Below are 25,651 nucleotides of genomic sequence, written 5' to 3'. Positions count from 1 at the left end.
ATCCACCCAGGAAGAATTGGTGGTTCTTAAGTGGTCATCCCCCCAGGTGGTTCCTGGGCAGCAAGGAGGGAGCCTGTGGAGAGGTTCCACATTTTCCCCTATTCTGTAACTTCAGCTGTTCGGGGCTGGGTCCGTGTTTACCACTGCCATGATTCATTCCACATTTAGGGTTCCCTGTGCAGAGCACCGGGGCAAATGAGCTCGAAGCCACTGGCCACACTGTGAGGGAGCCCCCATGGAGCTGGAGAGTACAGAGAAAGGATACCCAACTAGTGATAGAGAAGGCTTCCGGGAAGAGGTGTGACCAGAACTAACTCAGGACGAGGAGTCGGCCAGGGGAAGAAGTGAGGGAAGGCAGGCTGAGGAAAGAGGCTGAGCCAGGGGAGTGTGGGGCGAGGCTGGGAGCTGGAGAAGGGAGACCTGAGGCTACATGAGGAATCACAGGCTCAGTCACAGAGGCCCCTCTTCATGCATTGTCTGGGGAGTTTCAACTTGATCCTCAAGTTGATGGAGATCTAGTTTCAAGATTTAGGTAGCAAGGCTTCCACCTGTTCCTTCACCGCCTCCTCTCCATCTCCACCTCTCCCCTAAAACACACAAACTCTTTCCCCCCAGTTCAGCTACCTACCAGGAAGGCCTGACACTTTGTCATTTTTCCCCCAATTACTTTTATTGTGGTAAATGCATATAACATAAAATGTACTGTCTAAACCGTTCTTTTAATTAAAAACAAAATTTTTTCATGTTTATTTTATATTTTGAGAGAGAGACAAACAGAGTGCAAGTGGAGGAGGGGCAGAGAGAGGGAGACACAGAATCCAAAGCAGGCTCCAGGCTTGGAGCTGTCAGCACAGAGCCCAGCACAGGGCTCAGACTCAGGAACCGTGAGATCATGATGACCTGAGCCAAAGTTGGATGCTTAACTGACTGAGCGACCCAGGAGCCCCTGTCTTAACCATTTTTAAGTGAACAGTCTAGTGGTGGTAAACATGTCCACAACACTGAGCAGCCATCACCACCATCCATCTCCCTAACTCCTTTCATCACGTAAAACCGGATCTCTGTAGCCACACAACACCAGCTCCCCATTCCCCCGACCCCTAGTCCCGGATGGGCACCATTATACTGTCTGTCCCCATCATTTTGATAACTCCTCATACCTGTAGTTTATTGATATATGCATGAGTGAATGAATAGATGAATTATTTCTCTTTAGACTGACTTGATGTGAATGGCCACACAGCAGATCACTGGGTAGATGGTTTAATGCTTTTCAGAAGCAGGGCAGGAAAAGCCCTTTAATCATGGCAGCATAGAAAGAAGTCTCTACTGTCCTGGGGGACAGCCTGGCCTGCAAAACTTCCCTTCTTGACCCCGAGCAGGGTGGGAATCGACAGCCCTGCTTCAGTGTCCCAGCTTTGGGGCACCTCATGAATCACAGACAATTGGTCTTCTTCGATACAGTAGAATGCTTTTAACTAAACAAATATAAAACAAAAAATAAAGGTGGGTTTGGAGGATGGTGTTCCAAGGAGCAAGGCAGAAGGCCAAGTTATTGGAACTGCACGATGTGTATGCTTGTTTATGATTTAGATGCAGGGCTTTGGAGACCCGAGGCGATGTCCAGGAAAGAGCAGAAGAAATGTGTACACTGTGCAGGATGTGGGAGGCAACAATTTGTCAACGATTTCCCTGCTTCCACCTCCCAGGCAAAGGCTCCGCGTCTCAGCCAGCTTCCCCAACCCTTCTGAACAGACCTCCAGCTGCTGCACAGTGATTCATCCTGAACAAGTACAGGCCAGGCACTCTCCCTTTCTCAAGGCATTTTTGTTTTGTGTGTCCAGCACTTACTAAACTAACTAATGGAACTCTCCCACCAGGATTTCCTGGATATTTCAGAAATTATTCAGATTATTTGTACCCGTCTAGAGTATATTCTTAGATATTTATCTTCTATTATAGATTTTTAGAGGGCACTGGACCCAGAATGAAACAGATATCCCAAGGAGCTGGTGGGGGTGAAAGGGGGTGGTGGGCAGGACAATCACTTTTTAATGTCAGGGAAATTGGAAATAAATGAGTATACAGGTTATTTCTAAGATTCCTCTCGACGCCGCTCACCAAAACAGCAGGTTCTTTTCTTATTCTTTCAAACTACTGAGCACTCATACATATATCTAGAAGGTCCCCAGCAACCCAAAGCAAGTCCAAGTTTTTGTCAGTGTCCCATATTTTGAATATGAATAATGCCCATCAAATGGCTTTATATCTAGTGCCCTGCTCAACTTCTGCCAGAAATAAAGTCTGAAGAGGTGGGGCTCTATTTGAAAATTGTTAGTTAGTCCCAGACTATCCAGAAAAAAAAAATGGTCCTGGCAACCTGAGGCTCTTTATATCAAAAAGGCAGGCATCTTATTCTTTAAGGAATTTCCACCTGTTTTCATTTTGACAGGAGGCTCTGTGGTTCGGGCTGTTTGATGATGGTAGGGGGCCCATCTCGTGTCTAGTCAGATGAGGCTTTCACCTTGTGGGGAATCCCAGCACCCCTCCCCACCTCACTCTTACAACCTGCTCCCATCTAAAATCCCACCTCTACAGTATCAGCCCTAAGTTTAAGGCTTTGCTCCCACGGCTGTGGGATGTGGAAGCCTCCCAACAAGGGGGAAAGAGCACAGCTTAAAGAGATAGAGATGCCAAAGAAAGACCCTGCCAACTCCATAATTTCTCCCAGGGCCAGTCCTATTAGGGTAATAGAACAACAAACATTCAGGTCTGAAGGATCCTAGGGACTAGGTCATTAACCACCCCCCCATTTACATAAAGGGAAACTGAGGCCCATAGTGAAGTGGCACATTGGCCAAGGACACTCAGCTAGCTGGGCAGCCTACAGTGCGTCTGCGGCCGGATTTCCTGATGTCTGGACACAAGGCCGCCCTTTGGACACAACAGGCAGAATTAGCAGCAATATTTAGGGGCCAAATCACTTTGAAATGCGAAAACGGAAATGGCTAGAAAAATAGAGAAAAATTTCAAAATGGCTTTCTGACTCTGGGTAAACAGTAACCACATTTTTTTGCCTGTTGGAGGCCTGGTTTTTAATCACTCCACAAGCAGTTTTCATTTCTGTAGTAAAATTGCTTGTGGTTCTATTTAATTTGTTTCTGCAGGAGCCAGCTTTGGTGAAGATCTCCGAGGAGCTGGCGGGCATTTTAGCACAGCACGCACAGCCAGTCAATGAGAAACGGTTCCCGACGTGGAGGAAATTCCTCCAAACATTTCTCAGTCAAGGTAAATAAGACTGTAAAGTTTCTATTGAGGACTGGTCTACACAACCTTGAATTCTAGTTTTGGGTCAACCTCGCACCAATTTAAATACCTCGCATCTCTTGTACTGGTTTAGGTTAAGTGCTCCTACAAGCAGACTTTTTTTTTTTTTTTCTTATAAACTTTGCCTAAATATTTATTGTGCACTCGGCCTCTTACATAAATAGGAGCTGAGCACACCAAGTGTGGCAGGCGTAGCTCAAGATTCGGCCCTGTTTTTGCACCTCAGACTTCCCCTGACAGGTGGGCTTTGGAGGTGGATGACCTGGTTATGGATCTCATCCATGACCTTGAGCAAGGTTCTAAAACCCCCGGAGGCTCAGTTTTCTCCCCTACCTACCTCATGGGGTTGCTTGGAGGGTTCAATGGAATACAGATGTGAACATCTTTACCGTGCAGCCTGACTCAAGATGGGACTTTAGTGTTAGTTTCCCCTTCCTTTTTGTGGGAGGGAAGAAATGGTCCCCCCCTGCAGTTCTGAAGGCACTATTTCCAAATAAGTATCCTCCAGTGTCCTTTCCTCCTCCTCCTGATTCATCCTTATTCTCTAAGGACACCAGGAAGTCTGTGGATAGGGAGATGAATGGACTGAATGATGCCTGTCAGCACTTGCAGAGGTCCCTATGGGAGTGGCCACACGCCCATGTAATGCCCCCTACTCTTAACAGATTACAGTGTAAGGCAGGCATTCTTACCTGTTTACCCACATGAATGATGCAAGAAGGCTAGGATAACAGACCACAGAAGATATATTTAACACTCTAATCTCTACTGTCAGGTGATAATAAAACTTTTTATATTAACATTAATATATAATAATATAATAATGTGAGGTCGGATAGCAGCAGCACCAGCACAATGATATTGTCATTGTCACATATGATATTGTCATACTGTCACCAGCACGGTGATATTGCACAGCAGAAATAAGATAACGAGGGCCAGAGAGTGCTTATTATGTGCCAGATGCTATTCTAGTCATATGCATATTAGATCCCCCTAACAATCCTACGAGGTGGGTACATTATCACCCTTGTTTTCTAGAAGGGGAAACTGAGGTACAAAAGATTAATAAGTAACTTGCTCCAAATCACTCTGTGAATACATGGCAGAGCCAGTAAGCGGCTACCACTGTGTTGTTCCAGGTGTCTTGGCGGGATCCAGCGGGTACATTTATCAAGGAACACATTCTAGCTCAGTGAATGAGAGAGCACCAGAAAAGATAGACGTGTGGCCTGTTGGAATACATTGGGCAGGCAGTGTGGACTGGGAGGGAGTAGTGAGCACTCTGTTCATGAATTATTTAAGCAAGGGGTCGGATGGTCAGCCGTCTGACAAGCATGCTGAAAAGGGGGTTCTTCACGGGTGCGGGGAGAGGGGAGATGACACACGCTCTCCAGTGTCCTCTCAGATCTAAATTTCTGTGATTCTACCAATTTCCACATGCACCCACCAACAGAAGAGTAAAAAGGAAAGAGTTAACCCCATATGCATAAATGGGAAAGAACAAGGTCCCTACAACAAAAATAGACAAGAATAAGGGGTTCTTTTTAAGTTAGGAGGGGAGGACCATGAGGATCTCCAGGTCCATCCAGGATAGGACTTAGGAAGTTTCCAAATCTTCCAAGGTCAGCCTGCAAACCCTCCTCTGATCTATCTCTTTTCATGGGAGCTTTGTAGCTTAGAAAGGGTTTTCCCAGCCACTGCCTCATCTGAGCTGTATAACCACAAGCTCAGGCTGTCCTCAACTTCCTATTCATCTCCATCCTTTCTTCCAGCAACGTTGTAAACACAGTGCCCATTTATGGGAAGCAGAACAAACTTTATTAAGCTAATTTTATAGATGAGAAACAGCCTCGAAGCTAGGAAGTCACACAGCAAATATGTGGTGAGTGGGAAACACAGGTAGAGCCTACAATTTTAGCACGTCTCAAAAATCCAGTTCTAGTATGCCATGTGTTTCCAAATCTCTAACTGGCTCTGAACCCAGTGCATACAGCAGGCCTGCATAAATGTTTACTGACCAAAGTGGGCCGTCCCCCGCCCCCCCCCCCCCCCCCCCAGGCTTCTTGATTCTAAGGCCACATCTCTTACCACCTTCCATTATTGCCTGTTTCATTTCATTTCTGCTCTCTCAAGTGTGCTTCTGGTCACAAAATGTGCCACAGATTCAACGCCTACATTGTCACAGGATTATCATCAAAGGCAATATATTTTTAAAAAAGAGGAATTAATTGCTTTGAAAGGAAAACAGTTAACAGTGAAAAGACTCTGGTCATAATGCTGAGAAGAAGGTACAAATGAGCTTCTTTGGAGTAAAAAAACTAAAGTAATCTTGTAAGTATAAAGGATAATGTGTTTCCACTGAAGCACTTGCTTTCAAAATATAGGCGACAGATAAAGCCACAAAGTTAACTCAATCAGAGAGACTCAGTCAGTGTTTTTGTTTGTTTTGGTGGATTTTGTTGTTCTTTTGTTGCACTTATCTTGCTAATTCCCCCAACAACTCGTATTTAGGTACAGCACACACTAGTAGGTCCCATTTAGAGAAAAGCACATCTCATACTAACTAAATAGATAAATGTTTTCCTTCCAAAACTCAGCTTTCTTTAGGGCCAGCTCCAAACAAACTTACAGACATTTAAGGAAAGTGCCTTTTATATAAAGTAACAGATGTCTGCATTTGAGAAATGCTAAAATCTCGGGATTTAACCACATATGCTGTTCAAAGCCTGCGGGCAGAGGTCACCTCCTAGCAAACTTGTGAAATACGCACCAAGTTTATCTTAATACTGTTGGGATCCAGAGGCTGCCCTGTCTAGAGAACGCTTAGTTGTTTTTACTTTTAAATTATGCTATCTTAAAAAAGGGGGGAGGGGGTGCCTGGGTGGCTCAGTTGGTTAAGCGTCTGACTTCCTTCAGCTCAGGTCATGATCTCACAGCTAGTGGGTTTGAGCCCCGCATTGGGTTCTGTGCTGACAGCTCAGAACCTGGAGCCTGCTTCAGATTCTGTGTCTCCCTCTCTCTATGTCCCTTCCCCACTCACACTCTCTCACTCTCTTTCTCTCTCTCAAAAATAAACATTTAAAAAGTTTTAAATTATGCTATCTTATTCTTTATAAATAATACTAATTTTTTTCTATGAAAGATATATTTATGTATGTATGTATGTATGTATGTAAGACTTATGTTAGGCCTAAAAACTAAATATCAGGGCCATGTAAGTTTTGTGGATGCCGCTAAACTAACTCACAAACTTAGCCAGGGCTCATATTGTTGCTGTGGCTGAGCATCAGGTTTCTCTCTGTGGTTTCTGTTATTCAGAGCAAAAGGTAAAGTATGATAAATTATAAAGCTGTCATTATTAGTAAGGATCCTTCCTCAAGAAAGGCAGCATCTCCTGACTCTATCTTTAAAAAAAAAAAAATACTTGGGGCACCTGGGTGGCTCAGTCGATTAAGCGTCCAACTTCGGCTCAGGTCATGATCTCATGGTTCATGAGTTCAAGCCCTGCATCGGGCTCTGTGCTGACGGCTTGCTTCGGATTCTGTGTCTCCATCTCTCTCTGCCTGTCCCCTGCTCATGCTCTGTCTCTTTCTCATTCTCTCAAAAATAATGTTGTTTTAAAAAAATGCTTTATAATTGGCTTTGCATAGGAATCCTTTGACGTAATAGTCAGTGTTCTCTCATTCCTGATAAAAATCCTAATGCATCAAAACTTCAAAAAGCAGCGACGTTGAAACAGAGAAAGCACTTGTCATCAAGGTATAAACTGCAGAGTATGGGCAGTTAATTCCCCCTGAGGTATTTGCCTATAGTTGTTAGGTTACCAATAGGCAAAGCCTTGATGATCTTATGGTGTCTTTATGGTGAATGAAAACTAACATTCATTGAGTCCTAGTATATGCCAAGGACTGGGCTAAATACTATAGATACAGTATCTCTAAGATTCACAACAATCTGGTGAGGTAGGTTATATTAAGCCCATTTTGTAGATGAGGAAAAGGAAGTTCAGAGAATTGAAACTTCTTGCCCAAAGTTCACAAGACATGGCAGATGCCGGATCTGAGCCCCAGTCCATCTGCCAAAGCCTGGGCTTTTTCCTCCTGTGCTAAGTGGACACAATCCACACGAGTACGTCTTTTCACCTACTCCATGTTTTTCCCACCAGGAGGCGTGGTGGAAGCGTATCCACCTGCAGAAAGTGTCACCAACCTGACAGTCGACATGCTGATAGAGCCCAATGGAGAAATCAGAGTGTTGTCAACGGGGGACCAGATTCATGCAGAAGGCCCTTTCATCAATTCTGGTACCACCATGCCTCAGACCTCGGTGGATCCCCAAGTTCTCAGTTCTTTGTGCCTCAAAATTGGAAATGCTTGTAAAATGAGAGATGTGGTTGGTTACTTTTCTATAGACCTGGTGACATTTATCGATGCAAGCACCATGGAACAGCAGGTAAGTTGATGCCACGTGAAACACTAAAATACGTAAACACTCCATACCATCTGTGCCTAAGCAACAGCAACAGGGAATATCGGGGAGTTTCTCAGATTCAGTGCCCCTTGCGTGAGCTGACCCTGTAAATTCAGCATTTATGGGGCCTGTGCCTAAAGTCTTCTTGTTCAGGTACAGCTGGAGTTTCAATGACTGCATCTCATCCCCCCAGCTCTGTCGATGGGGCCTCAATTCTGCCCAATAGTGTCTTATCATGAGTCTATCTTATGCCATCCAGGGATTGAACTTGTCTAAGACTTGTGCTTAAATAGAATGTCAATACCTAGAAAGGAGTTCAGAGTCCTTGTTTCCATTCCTCTCCTTATCAGTAGTTCACCAGCAACTCAGGTTGTCAATTTTTTCTTCTAAAAAAATGTACTGGGCCATATGTCATCAATATACAAAGGTCTTAATGATAACATGATGAACATCACATGCCCCCACTCAGCTTAAGAAATAAAGTGGTACCAGTCCCATCTCCAGTCCTGGCATTCCTTGCCAACCCTCCTGACATGGCCCCTTGTCCTCCCAGAGGCTTACATTTGGGGCTCTGAGGCCTTTCTGTATCTTAACGCTCTGACAGCACATGGAGGAACCCATAAATTACTGTTTCATTTTGCATGTTTTTAAGCTTTCTATAGACTATGACACACTGTATAGTGTTATTATTATTCTATGACATGGTTTTATACATTCAATGTTTCATCTGTAACATTCTTCATATGCACGGGTGTGGCTCTGATGTAGAACAGTCTAATAACTTTAGCCTTTTTTGCTTTCTTCTCACCCTCCCCCAATTACAATGTTTATTTCCACTACTACTTCACAAGACTCATTTTTAAAAATGTTTAGTTCCTCCTCTGTGAGTGCTGGGTGACCAGACCTCTGTCTGCAGGGTGACATGGCCTCTGCCCTCCCTCTCTTGATATCCTCTGGCCATTCAACATTGTAAACGTGCTTTAGTTGTTTTATAGGCATTATTCTCGGTTTTATGATTCTCCGTTTCAGTCAGATGATGGTTTCAAAGTGAAAGTTTATGTTTTGGGCAGCTTTCAGCTTGCTCAATAATCATTTTCCATTTGCCTTCCTGGGCCCTCCATCGGTTTCGCTTTCCTTTCTCAGGCTCGCACATTGAGAGAGAAAAGGACAAACTGAAGGGCATCTATGAACCTACCTGGGGCGGATGGAGGACAGAAGCAATGCCCTCTGGTGAAAGAGCGGGATGGCAGGGAAGCAGGGGACACTTCCCTCCCCAAATATTTGTCATGAGAAAGAAGGACTAAATCTGTGATCCCTCGGGCGGTAGGAGGATGGAACTATGGGGACTGTTGACTTGTGATTTCTACTTATTCAAGTTTGGTATGGGGAAAATTGCATGACAGTGAAAGGGATCTTCAAACACAGAGCTGGTCCTGTCCCTGGGCTTACTATCCTTCTAGGCTTTGGGGATTACGGTCCCACCCTTCACTTGGCTGGTCCCATGTGTCCTGCCAGCCTTTTGTCACCTAACTCCCTCTTTTTTCTCTCTTCTAACCACACTGGCCTCTCTCAGTCCCCCTTATTCATCATACTACCTCCTGCCACAGGGCCTTTACATGTGCTGCCCCTCTGCCTGAAATGCTCTTGCCTCTTCTTTTTCACCTTGTTAATCCCCCCTCCCATCCGTAATATTTCAGCTGAAGCCACACTTTCTTAGGGAAGCCTTCCCTGACCTCCCTGACAAAGTCAAATTCCCCTGTTTTGAGTTCTCACATCACCAAGTACCTCTCCTTCCCATCACGTTGCCTTAGTGACAGTTTTAAACTTATTTATATGATTATCTGATTACAGCTGTCTCCCTCTGTAGACTGTAAGCTCCTTGAGGAGAGATATATGATGTCTGTTTTTGCTCCCCACTCAATTCTCAGCACTGTTTCTGCCCTGGCCCAAAGGAAGTGTTGAGTCAGTATGTGTTGAAAGAATGAACGAACAACAGAGGAATTCCAGCAGGACACTAGATGTGCGGCCAAGGTTTTTAGAGAGTGAATTCAGGCATCAGTTGATGGACAAGTAAATATTAACCGATGATTCTGTGATTTGATCACATTATGACCCCTCATTGTCTCTTCCTGTTAATACTTGAGTATATGGTCATTTGTGTTATGATTTTCAATAGAACAGCATTGGAGGAAGTGCTCAGTGAGTACACCAAAGGCTGTTTCTACATTGGCAAGGGAAGTATATTAGCTCTGCGCAAACATGTGTATGTGGGTCAGTATGTAATATAATAGAATAATATAATATATACCATATATAATGAAATATAAGTATACATATATGATAAAAGTATAAATAATATAAACACAGAAATAAATATAATTTTATAAATAAATTTATAAAACTTTTATACATAATATATATAAATAAAAATATTTTGGGGCAAAATCACTGACATACTCTCTAGTCGTTTTGCAAGTAACATCACTCCAGAAAGCATCTTAATTTCTCTCCTGTGGGTATGCTGTGTGGTACCAATGAAGAGGCTGACATATTATCAATGCCTCATTTTTGCCAGTCTAACAGGGGGAAGAATGTTACCTCGTCCCTCAGCATTTCTTTGATTTTTAGTGATGATGCACATTTTTTCATGTTTGTTGGCTCTTTATATATTTTGTCTTATTTGTCTTATCATATCTTTTACCCACTTAAATTGGACTATAATATGATCATTGATTTGTAGAAGCTCTTTGTACATAAGCAATTCTTACCTCTTGGTTGTTATAGGTTATAAATATGTTCTCATATTTATTGTCATTTGTGGCTTTCCCTTCTTTTTTTCCAGCCTTGTTTTCCACCATAAAATCATTATTTTTTCCTTTGTCATTGATTAGTGATATTTTATAGAAACGTGTTCCAAGAGTTCAGCAATATTTTATACATCATCAAATTTCCACCCACGAAACTCAAAAACCATTGCTAACTTTCTCCTGAGCCCACAATCATGGCGAGAGTGGTAATTTTCTATTTCTATCATGCTTTCTATATTTATTAGTTGGCAATCTACTACAGTAGTTTTTCCTTCTGCATCTTTCATTCATATATATATATATATATACACATACATACATACTAGTTGGAATTTGTGAGTTTCTGTTTTCTTCAGTCAATTGCATTTTGATGTTTTGCTCATTTTGATGCTCAAATTGTCCCAGATTTCACTCCTGGCAGAACTTCAGAGTGGCTCTTGTGTCCTTTTGACATGTGCCCATCATTCTTTGAGCACTGTCTAACTTTCTAGCACAAAGGGATATTCTAGGTTCCTCTTACATTTCCCTGTTCCAGACCTAGGATCAACCCAAGATCCTTGGGTCCTTTTAGTGGAAGACAGTATTAAGATCTGGGCTCTTCGTGGGGCGCCTGGGTGGCGCAGTCGGTTAAGCGTCCGACTTCAGCCAGGTCACGATCTCGCGGTCCGTGAGTTCGAGCCCCGCGTCAGGCTCTGGGCTGATGGCTCAGAGCCTGGAGCCTGTTTCGATTCTGTGTCTCCCTCTCTCTCTGCCCCTCCCCCGTTCATGCTCTGTCTCTCTCTGTCCCAAAAATAAATAAACGTTGAAAAAAAAAATATTATAAAAAGATCTGGGCTCTTCGTGCTTTCATTGCTACTGCAGTGTCCCATGCTTCTGGTCTCTCTCAGTGGACAGAGCTTGGAAGTATATGTATTATATATGTAACACACACACACACACACACACACACACACACACACACACACACGAATGCATCTATAACTATTCCTATATCTATCATTGTATATATTTTATTTAAAAAATATTAATGTTCATTTATTTTAATGTTCACTTATTTTTGAGAGAGAGAGAGAGACAGAGTTTGAGCAGGGGAGGGGCAAAGAGAGAGGGAGACACAGAATCCGAAGCAGGCTCCAGGCTCTGAGCTGTCAGCACAGAGCCTGATATGGGGCTCAAACCCACAAACTGTGAGATCATGATCTGAGCCAAAGTCAGACACTTAACCAACTGAGCCACCCAGGTGCCCCATCAGTGTATATATTTTAAAACCATGTGTTCCTGCTAATCTAACACTTTAGGATTCTTTCTAGACTTCCCCTTTTCCATACTTAAATATAAATACCTTCTCCAACAGTGAGAAACCAGAGTCTCTTTATCCTCAATATATGTACTTATTTGCTCAATCAATTTATTTGTTCAGTGTACCAGCCTCCCAACCAACTCTGCTGTCTTCTTCACCTACCACATCTGTGCCCATTCCTGCCCCTCCTGTACTTGGACACCGAATGTTGTCATTTGTGTTTTATTTGTAATGTTCTTTGTCATCCTCAAGTTTCAAATAGTTGAATATAGCTCTTTTTTTTTTTAATTAGTATTTTTCTTTGAGCTTATAGCGTTCTTTCTCTTATCCTCGGTTTTCTCAGCTATGAAGTAAGTTAGCTTATCTGACTTCTGAGAAACCTTCCCATGCAAAAATCATGTATTTCAATATTTTCATAGTACTTATTTTTATATTCAAAATTAATATTAAGAAGAGTAATCTACTTTTTAGAAATATCACAAGGAGATAATCATAAAGGTTTATGTATGCATATGTCAATCAGAACATTATTAAGGATAGTAAAAATTTTCAAATAACCTAAATTCCAATAATAGAGAATTTGTTAGGCAAATTATGACAGAGCAATAGAATTGAATGCTATGAAAATAGTAAAATGAAACTTCATAGAATAGTTGGAAGGGTAAAATGCAGATTACAAAACAACATATGTAACATGCTAACCATTTTATAAAAAGAAAAAAAAACATATATATGCAGAGCAAAAAGAACCTAAAAAAATACACTAAGAAGTTTCAAGTCATCATTTCTGGATTGGAGGATTGAGAGTGTGGCAGGCAGAGTAACGGCCCCCAAATGTGTCCTAAGCCTTGAAGTCTGTGAGTGTTCCCATATGCAGCAACACAGCTATTGGATTAATTTAAGGATCTTCAGAAGGCAAGATAAGCCTGGATTATGCAGGTAGCCCATATAATCACAAGGGTTCTGCTGGCTTTGAAAACAGGAAGCGACAGTGAGCCAGGGAATGCAGACAGCCTCTAGAAGACAGAAAAAGCAAGGAAACAGATGCTCCCCCAGTACCCCCGGGAGGAATAAAGTGCTGCTGACACTGATTTTAGCCCAGTGAGACTTGTGACTTCCGACGCATTAAGTACTAACTTTATAGCAACTCGTTACAGCAGCCATAGAAAACTAATACAGAGTGATTTCTGTTTTGTTCTTTGTGCTTTCTGCATTTGCATTTTCAAAAGTAGGCATTATTTGGGGTGCCTGGGTGGCTCAGTCTATTAAGAGTCCGACTCTTAATTTCAGCTCAGGTCATGGTCTCACAGTTCTTGAGATCAAGCCCCATGTCAGGCTCTGTGCTGGCAATGTGGAGCCTGCTTGGGATTTCTCTCTCTCTCTCTCTCTCTCTCTCTCTCTTTTAAAAAGTAAAAATATTATATGTGTAATCAGAAGAAATATATGAATAATGATAACTACAAATCTGTATAGGATGTAATAGCTTACACTTTCACATACATGACCTTATATATACACATGTCCTGCAATAGATGAGGCAGGCAGAAAACTGGGATGGCAGCATCTATCTCAGATTCTTGCTCTCTGGTTCCATCTGGGCCCCCATAACTCACCATGGTAAAAGCAAAGGGGACTGGAAGCCAAAAAAAGAGAGATAAGATGACAATGGTGCACCAAGGATGGCCCCACAACTGTAAATCAACTCCAAATAAGAGTGTGGAAGATCCTGTTTAGCCTTAAGGAGATGAGGGTGAGGTTCTAAGCTAGCTGTATGGAAGAAAAGTTTTGGAATACAGGGTTTAAATATTGGGAACATCAGCCAGAACACAGGGTCACTGGAAATAAAAGGAAAAGGTCAGTAAATGAATCACAGGGATGTAAAGTACAGATTAGGGAACGCGTCAGTAATGTTATAATAACTTTGTCTGGTGACAGATGGTAACTAGGCTTATCACAGTGAGCACTGAGTCATGTGTATAAAAGTCAAATCACTATCTTGTACACCTGAAACTAATATAGTATTGTATACCAACTACACTTCAATTTAAAAAAAAAAAACAGTAAAAAAGGCCAGTCCCTGGGAAATGGAGGTGGTAGGAGCGTAGTATAAAACCACTCCCGCCAGTAGATTCATGTCCAAGATTCCAGTACCCTAGGAATGAGGCAATCCCAGGCTTTCAGAGACTCCACGCAGAATACACAGAGCTACAAGGTAGCCACGCTGGAGGTCTGGCCTTCCCACTGAGAGGAAAGGCCCTGTCCCATATCACCATGGAGGGATCCAAGCCTTATACAAAGAGCAGCAACTATTCCCCCGACGGGTCCTGGAGCCAAGACTCCTTTGATGGGTGGTATCCACTGGGTTCCAGGAGGGGCATGAAACACCTACCAAAGGCCTCAGATTAAAGAGAGACTGATGTGTTCATTAAATAGGTACTTTCCAACAGCTTACTCTGGTCCCATGCTAGCAGCTGATAGAACAGAGATGAGATATAAACAAGACCTGTTCCCTGTCATGAGGAAGCTCATTTCACATCCATCTGATACACATGCACCACAATCGTTTTTTATTCTTACTCGTTCCTAGGCATAAATATTGCCCTCATGAGATTTGTAAATCCTCTAGAAAATGCACTGGACATTGCATTTTTTACCTCTTTGTGATGTCTAACACAATGATAGTCACATGATAGCCAGTTGGTTGATGGACTCTTTGAACTTCTAGAATATCCAGATCTGCTGAGCTTACTTACTCACTTCTGGGAAATTCTAAAATAAAGAACTAGTATTTGTTGAGCATCTATTATGTATAAGCCATTTTGGTCGGTGCCAGAGAGGCCACAAAAACACAAAGGAAGTGGAGGCTTGCCCTTAAGGAGTTCACAATCTAGTTGGGGAGACAGACTAGAAAAATGAGTCACAAGTAAAAACATAAGTGACAACCACATAGAACAATAAAAGAGACATCAAAAAGGTAATGTCACTCTAACTGCCTTCTGTTTGGACCAATCAAGAAAGGTTTGTACCAAGTAGGTGGGATTTGAGCTGAAAGACAATTAGGATTGGAAGGAAGATAAGAAAGAGTGTATTCCAAGTGGGAAAGGTGCGTGAAGGTTGGTGGTAGAAAAGCACAAGACACATATGAAATGAGGACCTAAGTTTTACAAACATTGTATCTGACTTGCCTCCTATAAATACGCACTTATATATCCCTCTCCAGTTCCTTTTCTTTATATAAAGTCGCTAAACAGATTGGCAAAGATGCTTTCTGTTGAAATTTCCAGATTAAAAACTTGTTTGTTTTCAGGTAATTGTGAATGTTTGAAGTAATCATTTCTATTATGATCATTGAATGTTATTACTTTAAAAAAGGGGGGGGGGGAGGATATGCAATGTCTAAGAAAAGAGTTTAGATGAAAATGGCCTCAAGCAACTAGCCAAGTCCCTTCCTAAATACAAAAAGTAGCTACAGAAGGAAGTAGGACAAATTGTGAGGAAAGACAAAAACAGAGACCCCGACGTACATCAGAGACTATCCCACACATTCTGAAAACTGTCCCAAAGAGTGTCTAATACAAATATATCAGCCTAGGATAGAAAAAAGATAGCTGGGAATATTTTCATCATGATGGGTAATAAGTTCTGGCCGCAATCTGTCCATTAACCAGTTGTGATACTTTAGACAACTCACAGGACCTCTCTGAGCCTCATTTTTTCCTTGACAAATGGTGACTTCCTGCCCTCCTTCCCACAGGAGGTTCTGAGAGGCTGAGCCTATATAAGGTGCTGTTCTTATTAAATCAAATGGCATAATCACATGTAAAACTGTCACCCGAGCCCTCAGCAGGTTCTCAAACTGTGAGTGGAATCTGAATTGAATTAGCATTATTTTTAAAAGTCAGTGAGCATTATATCATCTCAAAGTGATATAGAAGCATCAAAAATGAATACACTTATTTCAGAGTAGAAAAGCCAAGGTCTACAGAAATATCATAATTCCTTCTTATTTACTGCTGTATACCCAGCACCTAGCACCATGTCTAGCATATAATAGATCCACAATAAATATTTATTAAATGAATGAATGGTTACTTCTCTCTGAGTCCCCCTCTAGTACTCTCATTTGCAAGTTCTCCCTATCTCTGTTTTCAAGATATACAAGGTATTCACCAAGGAACCTCAACAAGATTTACTTTTTCTCTTTAGTGAAGGTATTTTATTTATATATAAGAAGGTTAACAGTTTATTTCTAAATTAAAATTTAATAGGCCTTTGGTACAAACAGCAGTGCCTATTATTCAGTGTTTTTAAATGCTATAATGGGCACATTGTTGATCACAAGTTAATACCTAGTGAAGGGAAAATAGATCCCAAAGGATTTTGAATCGTTAAAGTAAAAGACCTGTCCCTTTAAAAGGTCTGCATCTTCATGTCAATGAAAGAGACCTGTAATATGCAAGTAATAATAATGATGATGGTGATGATGATGACTTGTACAATAAGCACAAGGGCAATGATGACAATAAGTTTTACAATGAAAATTACAATTCTGTTTCTTAACACTGATAGTGCAGGTAGACTGGTGGCCAATTTTGCTATACATAACATTACCATATGTGATTGTCCTTAAACGTTGGGTTAACCCCTTTACGTTGTAAACTTTAACCTTCAGAAAGGATGAACCCAAGTCTAAACATCAGCTCTTGGGTAGAACTTTGGTTGGTCTACATATAATAGACCCAGTTCCTCTGTTTATATCCAGTTGTCCCACCCAGGACTTTGGACATCCACTCTCATCATGGAAGATCCTTGCTTCCTTTCAAATGAAACCCAGAAACTTCTCTCTGGGCTTTGAGGTCTTTAACTTTAACCACCAGAAACATTGCCAGGGCAGGGCAAATCTGGGCACTCACACCACATCCTGCATTTCTGAGGAGGTAACACATATCTGCAGGACTCAGGATGGCAGCAGGTAGGGGCAAAGGAAAAGGCTCCCTACCAATGCTAAGAAAGACTAGAAGACTTTTCTACATACATGTGTTTAACAGCTTGTCCACCAGCATCACAAAACCAAAGCTGAGTGGCCCTTTCCTACTTCCAGTTGCCACCTGTGGTCAAGTATTTTTATTTGATAAAATTTTCCCTTTTGAAGTTGTCCTTAACACTCATTTTAACCTAATGAGGGGTTGCACAAACTACATACCATCCGTACAGTAATGTTGGCTTGACAAAGTACAAGGTAATTTGCTCTAGGCCTTACCTATTTCTTAAAACACCCCTGAATCATCCCCCTCCCACCCTGTGGCACAAATTACTTTTCTCACTGATCATGTCCAAAGTACTCTCCAAGAGAAGAAAGCTGACCTGCATGGTGGCACCCATGTTCAATAAATGCATTCTCCTCCTGCCTCCCACATGCCCCTCTCATTCTTACCACTTGCCTTTCCTTTCTTTTATGTCAGTATACAACTGTCCTTCTTTCAAAATGTTTCAAAATCCAACTTCTCAAGGAAAGCCACCTTAACTAATCCCCCTTCAACTGTCACTTCATTCTCTAGTCTTCTGGAGCACAAGTATAGTACTGATGGCCAGAGTAATTATTAATAATATTAACTATTTATTGAATTTTTGTCACATGCCACACACTTGTTATGTATTTTTACATGTAGTATTCCTAATCCTCACACCCTGAGAAGTGGGTGTTATTATCACCCCTAATTTACAAATGAAGAAACTGAGGCTAGAGTGACATGTTCAAGGTCACATGGCTACAAAGTGACAAATCCAAGATTCAAACCATGACTTAGCTGGCTGACAAGCCTGTGCTCTCTCTCTCAGCAGATGCTCACTGTGGTACTGCACTGAATTGATGGTGACTTTCTATGTAAGACTCTCCCCCTCCTCAACCACCATCACCAAAGAAAATGTATGTTTCTCTTGTATATCCTCAATATGCTTGTTGAATTGAGTTGAGCAGCTTAAAGCCAGAAAACACATCTCCTATTTTTTTAAATATATTCCATCCTTGTGCTCTGCACATAAGGTAATCATTAAATGTTAATGACTAAGCGAAATGGAATAAAATCAGTGTTGTGGTAGCCATTTTTAAGCTTTAGAGTTTAAATGAGCAAGCCCATACACAGCACCACAGCTGGGAGCGCCATATTGCCATTAAGCCAGAAGGTGGATTAACGGGATGGGAACATTTGAAAACAGACACCACGAGAATGGTTAAGTCAGTTTCCCAAACCACTTTCTACAAGTAGCTACTGCTTTTCCCCCCATAATAATTTCACAATGATTAGCCTGCTAGGTGAGAAGTCCCAGGCAAAAACCTGAATGTCAGAAGAGTTTAGAATGACCACTAAGTATTGGGCCAAAGTTGAAGGTGATATGGACAACAGGTAGAGTCATTCCAATCCAGCTGGTCAAAACGTAAAAGAACTGCCATCTATTATGAGCTTCAACTTTCAGGGTAAATGCCTTTGTTCTTTCCATCAGATTGATGAAATGCAATCTCACATTCCAACACATATGGATATCAAAATGTGTATTTGGTGAGGAGTAGTGTCTCATGCTACCAATTTCTGCTTCCTTTTGCTTTCTTTGCTCATAGCACAAAATTTCCTACTTTTTGCCAAAACCTTACTATGTAGCTTTTTAACTTAATTAAATATATAGGCAATTACTGACACCATCTGTCTTCATAGAAAAAGAACAAGAAGTGACACAAAAGACTGGGATTTTGAAGGGAATATTTAGCAAACAAAATCTTCTAGCCCCACTATAGTGATATTTATTTTTAGAAGCCCTTATGTTATTTTAAATCATTTATGTTTCTTAGAAATAATGAATTTGAGCTATACTTACAATGTGGTGGCTTTGGTGTGATTTTTTTAAAAGGAAAATATCAAGTAATCCATTGCTTTTTCAGTAAAACAAAAACTTAAACACGCCGTTGAACATCTGTTACCAGTACAGTCTAACACAGCACTTAAAATCCTTTAAAATCCCTGAAAACCTTTATAAAGTTACATGAATCTTTTGCATAAATAGAACTGTTTTAACAATATGTATATTCCTTTAAACATATATTTTGCTTTCTTAAACATAAGATTCATTGTGTTGCCTATCGTTCCAAGCTCTTATGAATCAATAAATGAAATGGCTTCGCTTCTTGGTGAAGTGCGTCTCCCCCTATCAGGTCACATTACTAGCCCACACGAGAGTACCTACTTATTTGTGTCTGGTTTTTTAACCTTTTTTTGATGTCGCTCCACAAATGTCTTAATATGTAAATGATACCAAACCAACCCACTGAAACTCGATCAGCCTAAGTTAGGAACCCATACAAAATGCAAGTCCAAATAAAATACCAAGATTCAGCCCCCATAGGGAGAGCATAGGCAGGGAATACAAAGGAATTCTAGAGAAGCGCCACATATGGCTACAAGAAGAATATGGAAATGGCAGTTACCACCAAGGAGGACAACTGTGTTCTCCTACAGCAATTCCCTGACCTAGAAGAGCAGGCTTTTGAGCCCCATTGGGCAGCAACTGAGTGTCCTACATAAAAACAGAGGGGTGCAGGATGACAGGACATCAATACAAAGAAGGTACTTTTCAAACGAATACCTTTAAAACTTCTATTCATGGTAAAGACTCATGAGATACCAAAGTATATGCAATCTCAGATTTGAGGGGGAAAACACCCATGTATATATTTTGTATTTTTTTTACTCACTTGTTGACAGAGGAAATATGAAGAGAACTAATTCCACAATTATTTTCTACAAATTGCTTGAAGACTGTATAAAATGCTTCTATTAGTAGGGGCAAAACTAAGAATTCACACTTATCTGCCATGACTTAGGAACCTTCTGGTGCAGGCTGCTAAGCATAAGCTGTATATTAGGAAACCATGCATTGAATTTTAGAAGAAGAGATGGTGAGAAGGAGGGAGGAAAGGAGAGAAATACCTCCCTTAATGCTGTTTCTTTCATTTGCTAGAAATTGAATCTAGGGATGAATGGTGTCAGAGGGGGTCAGTTAAAGAAGCCTCTGGGGTGAAGCTCAGTGGAACAGAGGCCTAATGTAGCAGCAGAGCCCTGACCGGTAAGCTAGGACTGAGGAACACTTAGGTGAAACCACAGGGTGATTTTCAGTCAGCAGCTACTCAACTGGAATTTTTCCCAAGGCCCTAAAGCTCCACCCATACATTTCTGGAAAGTGCCACAGGACTTTCATTGATCATGAGCAGGAATCTTGGTGTTCTGCCTACATGGGAAGACAATATCTCTTTGTCTTTATAAGGCTCCTTTATTATAGGGTCTCAAAGTGCTTTACAGACAAATAACGGGGGCCATGAGGTAGAAAGGTGTTAAGTGGCTTGCCCAAAGTCCCACAGTACATCACAGGCCTTCCTCCGGACTCAGAACCACCTAGTAAGTGGGTGTGACTGCTGGCATCACGGTGCCCTCTCACATCCAAACATTTGTTTCCCTCCTAGGCGGAGAGAATTTCCAAGATCAAGGACAGGAGAGAAAGCCTGGACTTCAAAGTATAGCAAAGCTAGACTGTAATCGCACCTCCGCAGCTTAGCTGTGGAACTTGGCACGTTTCTGGGTCCTGGGAGCCTTCACTTCCACTTATAAAAAAAAAAAAAGTGAAACAGAGAAAAAGCATGAGCAGGGGAGGGGAGGGGCAGAGAGAGAGGGAGACAGAGAATCTTACCACATAGCCCAACACGGGGATCCAACTCAGGAACCGTGAGATCACAGCCTGAGCCGACACCAAGAATTGGGTGCTTAACCGACTGAGCCACCCAGGTGCCCCTGACTTCCATTTTTATAAATTGGGAATGTTAGCATTTGCCTCACAAAGTTGTTGTGAGGATGACACAGGAAATACCAAAGTGCATTTTGCATGACAGACCTTAAACATACATTAATTTCCCTTCTTTTTCACTTCCCCAAGTCTGCCTCCTAAAGTCTGTCCTCCACTCGGTCAAATGGCAGCTTTCTAAACATTGCTGCCATCAAAAAAAGGTGGCATATTAGCTTGATGCACTGCTGAACCGTTCACACCAGAGTCTATAGACAACAAAGGCAAAATCACGGAATTCAGAATCAGCTCACAAGATGGTCAAATCCAAAAGGTTCCATTATGACAAACATGGTACCTAGCACTCAGCCCTCTACTGTCACCAAATGAGTCAGAATGTTTTGGATTATTAGATTAACTTGATGGGGATGAGGAAGTACCCCTGTGGAGCCCCAAGCCTCCAAAGGCAGGCTGAGGTGCTGGGAGGGCCCTGAAATGAGGGACAGAAGGGAAGAAGGGAAGCGGACACGTGTAGGACACAGCTTTCCTGTGTTATGTGCCCACTTGCTTAAATTAGACCTGCCTCTCTTCTAGATTTAACCATGACCAGCCCCACTTCATCCACGAGCTGATACAAAATGAAGGCCTGTGGTGGGATGTAGACAGAGGTGCACTGCATTTTTAAAAAGTGACATTGTGACCCCAGAGCTAATTGAATCTTTTTGACATATGCTAATATATCATCCCTTCTAGTCCATGACTGCGTATTAAGCCAAGGTATCAACCCTTGCCAGGTACTCTTTTGCTTTAGTGTATGTGGCAGATATTTTTCACTCACATATGGAAAACTTGTTAAGGTACAGACTTGAGGAATACGTAGGGTAAATTCAGAGGGCAGTTTGGAAGGTGGCTTATCACAGGCTTCCTCATCCAGTCATTATTTACACGCTCAACTAGACTCAAACAAGTAGCCATGCGAATTGTGTAGGTGTCCTTCCAAAAATCGGTCTCCCGGAGAACAGGTTCTGTGTGTGCATTAGCTTTATTGAGATATCACAATTCACCCTTTTTAAATTTTTTTTTTCAACTTTTTTTTAATTTATTTTTGGGACAGAGAGAGACAGAGCATGAATGGGGGAGGGGCAGAGAGAGAAGGAGACACAGAATCGGAAACAGGCTCCAGGCTCTGAGCCATCAGCCCAGAGCCCGACGCGGGGCTCGAACTCACGGACCGCGAGATCGTGACCTGGCTGAAGTCGGACGCTTAACCGACTGCGCCACCCAGGTGCCCCAAATTCACCCTTTTTAAAGTGTACAGTGCAATGGTTTTTAAGTATATTCACAGAGTTATACAACCATCACCATAATCTAATTTTAGACCATTTCCCTTACCCTAAGAAGACATCCTGAACCCATTAAAAACCATTTCCCATGCCCTCTTTTCCCCAGCCACTGGAAACCATTTTCTGCCTCTATGGATTTCCCTGTTCTGGACATTTCATATAATTGGATCATACAATAGGTAGTCCTTTGTCATAAAGGACTTCTTTCACTTGACATAATGTTTTCAAGGTTCATCCATGTCATAGCAGATATCAGGGCTTCATTCCTTTTAATGGCTAAATAATATCCCACTGTATGGACATACCACATTTTGTTTATCTGTTCACCAGCTGATGGACATTTGGGTTGCTTCCACTTTTTGACTAGTATGAATAATGTTGCTGTGAACATTCATGTGCAAGTTTTTGTGTGAATACTGTTTTCATTTTTCCTGGTTATATACCCAGGAGTAGAATGGATGCATCACTTGGTAACTGTAAGTTTACCTTTTTGAGAAACTGACAAACTGTTTTTTAACATGGCTGCACCATTTTACAATCTTGCTAGCAATGAATTTCTAGCAAGGGCTAGCAAGGGCTTCCAATATCTCCATATCTTTGCCAACCCTTGTTACTGTCTCTTTTGTTTCAGCCATCCTTGTAGGTTTGAAGTGTTTTCTCTATTGTCTGTGTTTTATAGGGAAGATTTTTTCCCTTGTGTTATTTTTCTTTGTGTTATTGATTCTTGAGTAATCCAACAAAGATTTATTGTGCATACCTACATCAAGAGTGCTGTGCTAGTATCACGCAGGACGCAGATATGGATAAGACAAGTCCCTGCTCTTGGTCTCAGTCACCTCTCTAGGAATTTCCCAAATGTAAACAAACTTGCCTTGGACTGGAAATCAAGAGCTCTGAGCTCTGATCTGAACTCTGCTCCTGACCAGGCCTCTTTCCCTCTTGCAGCCTGAAGCCTAGAGTTGGAGGGGGACTGGACTAGACCAACTCCATAGTTTGGACTGCCTGTGTTTCTTGCCTACATATTTTGCAACTGAGGTTGTTCTTTATTAAAAAAAAAATCTAATTTACTGCAGATGTCAAGGAAAGTGGGAAGGAAAGGCAAATCTCTGCTGCCAACTCACTGCACTGATGGGACCAGTGCCATGTACTCATCCAGATCTCACTGTACACAAGTCTTCGGTGTCCACGAAGACTGGGCACAGGGATCCTCCCCAGTGACAGCCACAGAACAGGAGCTTTCTGCTTTGAAAATTCACACAAAAGCCTTTTGGAGATTATTTGTAGTAACTTTAAAGGAATACTTCTCAACTAAGCAAATCATTCACCAGCCCTGACATTTATAGCGTGAAAATTACAGAAGGAGAATAACTATCTACAGTATGAGATTATTATATTGAATGGCCATGGAAGAAGCATATACAATTACTAGTCCTAGAAACCCATAATAGGTTATAAAAATTGGGTTTTTGTGTTTATTTTAGTCTAGTGCCTAATGTCAAAATAAGAAAATGGCCTTCTAAAAATTCATGATACAAAAAGGAAATACTTAAAAAGAAAAAAGAAATGAGTACGTAATTCTGTACCTTAATACAAATAATATTAGTTAGGCCATCAGTCTTGAAAGTAATAGAGGGAGGATCATAAATGTATACAAGTAATGGAAGCAACTTGGAAAAGGAGGCAGAAAAGGCAAGAGTATATTAAAATTTTTGTAATATTTTTAACAAAAGTGAAAAACATCAATAGAGCTGCTGATGATGTTAGGTTTAAATTTCAATATTTTCCATTTTGGATCCCCAAATTAATTATGAACATAGTTCCTGCACACCCTGAAAGAACTTCTGAAGTCACAGAGAAGCCTCTAGCACTACAAAGCAACTGGACTATTAATGTTGGTGACTAGGTGTCACAGAAAGAGCTGGACCAGGACTCAGGAAATGTGAGCTTTGATCCCAGCTCTTCCCCTAACCAAGGGACCTGAGTGAGTCTGTTCACCTCCCAGAGTCTCATCCATAAAATGGGGACAGGGGAATGATGGAAGACATATTAGGTCTGCAAGACAGAATTGTTTAAAACCTCTCTGGGCCCTGAGTATTTTGGTTTCAGAGAGCCCATCACCCTACATCATATTAAATGTATTTAAATGTACTTTCATAGAATAGGATTTAGATATAACTGTATGAGTTGTGTTGCATTTAACTAGCACGTCAAATTTGGTCAGTATTTTAAAAACTTTGATTACTTTGTACTTTTTGTTTTATATTTGGAATCCAGTAACATTTTCCCTCCCAGAATCCAAATATTTTGAAGGCCTTTGAAAATCATGGAGGCCCTAGGCATGGTGGACTACTGGGCCCCGGGTGCTAAGTGGCAGGGCCCAGATTTTCTGCTGTCTCTGACCCCACAGACTCCACAGGCCCAACATGAGGCAGTACTGAAAATGGATGCTGTAGTTGCTCAGAGACAGCCTTGTGAAGCTGTAATATAAATCGAAGGATAAATAGAATTAATAGGGACAGAGAGGGAGGCTTCCGAGAAATACTAAGAGTCTCATTTGTTGATCAGGGCGCAGGGCAACTGTCCCATAGACGGGCAACAGTAGTTCTCCTTAGCCTTTCCAAGAGACTGGGCCATCCCAGAAGCTGCCACTAGGTGGCAACATGCCAAGACACTGCAGTCCCCTCTGCCTTTCTATTGATTTTTTAAAATGTAATGCAAACAATTCTTACCAAATATCATAATCATATTAATATTTTGCTAACTGAAAATTCTTACAGTGCCTTGTAAAAACTTCTTTAAAATTAAGTATCATGTATTTTGTTTACCACCATGGGGAGCTCAGCACTTCTGCTGATAATCAACATGGGAAAAGATATCACATAGTAGCCACCTAAGACAGTACTCTGTTTGATACCCAGGATTCTAGAGCCTGGGTCTTGTTTTGTTTTTTAGCTTAGTTATTTATTTGAGAGATACAGAGAGTGGGAGAAGAGCAGAGAGAAAGAGACAGAAAGAGAATCCCAAGCAGGCTCCACACTGCCAGCATGGAGCCCCCACACCATGAGATCGTGACTCGAGCCAAAACTAAGAGTCGGATTCCCAACCGATTGAGCACCCAGGCACCCCTGGAGCCTGTTTTAACAGCATCTGAGAAGAGGTAAAAGTGGTCCTCATCTCTGAGAAGCAGGGAAAAATACTTCAGTCAAGAGCCAAGCAAGTGAGTTCTTATGCCTACCCCTGACTCTGCTCCTGCCAGGGCTACAGAGAAGAAGTCAGGGTCCAAACAGATTTGTGTCTGCCAAACTCCACAAAAATAGTCTCATACAGTTTCCTTGTAGTCACTGAATCCTCACCATACCCCTCAGAGATAGAGGCCATTACAGACAGGTCTGTGTTAACATACAAGGAAGCTGAGGCCCAGAAAGAAGAAAGTTAAGATCACACAGATAGCAAAGGGCAAGAAAAGACTCCCAGTGAGTTCCTGTAACTCTGGTCCCGTGCTCCTGCCATTCCAGCGAAGCTACGTGCCTCCCTCCATGCATAGGCCCCTCCAGTCTCCACTACCCTGAAGCTGCACT

At 41.7% G+C, this 25,651-nt stretch overlaps 1 protein-coding gene and 1 long non-coding RNA gene across 10 annotated transcripts in view; one reads left to right on the top strand and one right to left on the bottom strand.

Moving 5' to 3' along the window:
• LOC123582834 overlaps window positions 1-25,651 on the bottom strand; it is a 117,372-nt gene that overhangs the window by 42,109 nt on the left and 49,612 nt on the right. The window lies entirely within an intron of this gene.
• Window positions 1-25,651, top strand: part of IQCH (IQ motif containing H) — a 211,544-nt gene that overhangs the window by 152,253 nt on the left and 33,640 nt on the right. For 5 of the 6 annotated variants that reach the window (XM_045449327.1, XM_045449326.1, XM_045449328.1 and 2 more), the window contains 2 exons: window positions 3,168-3,288; window positions 7,496-7,782. In XM_045449327.1, the coding sequence (XP_045305283.1) occupies window positions 3,168-3,288; window positions 7,496-7,782 (408 nt within the window). Of the gene's footprint in view, window positions 1-3,167; window positions 3,289-7,495; window positions 7,783-8,943; window positions 10,116-25,651 lie in introns of those variants that run through there. The other variant, XM_045449329.1, reaches the window with a different exon arrangement.

Source organism: Leopardus geoffroyi, chromosome B3 (genome assembly GCF_018350155.1).
Source record: "Leopardus geoffroyi isolate Oge1 chromosome B3, O.geoffroyi_Oge1_pat1.0, whole genome shotgun sequence".
NCBI classification, from domain to species: domain Eukaryota; kingdom Metazoa; phylum Chordata; class Mammalia; order Carnivora; family Felidae; genus Leopardus; species Leopardus geoffroyi.
Note: the sequence above shows the minus strand (reverse complement) of the source record. Positions and strands in the feature narration are given on the sequence as shown.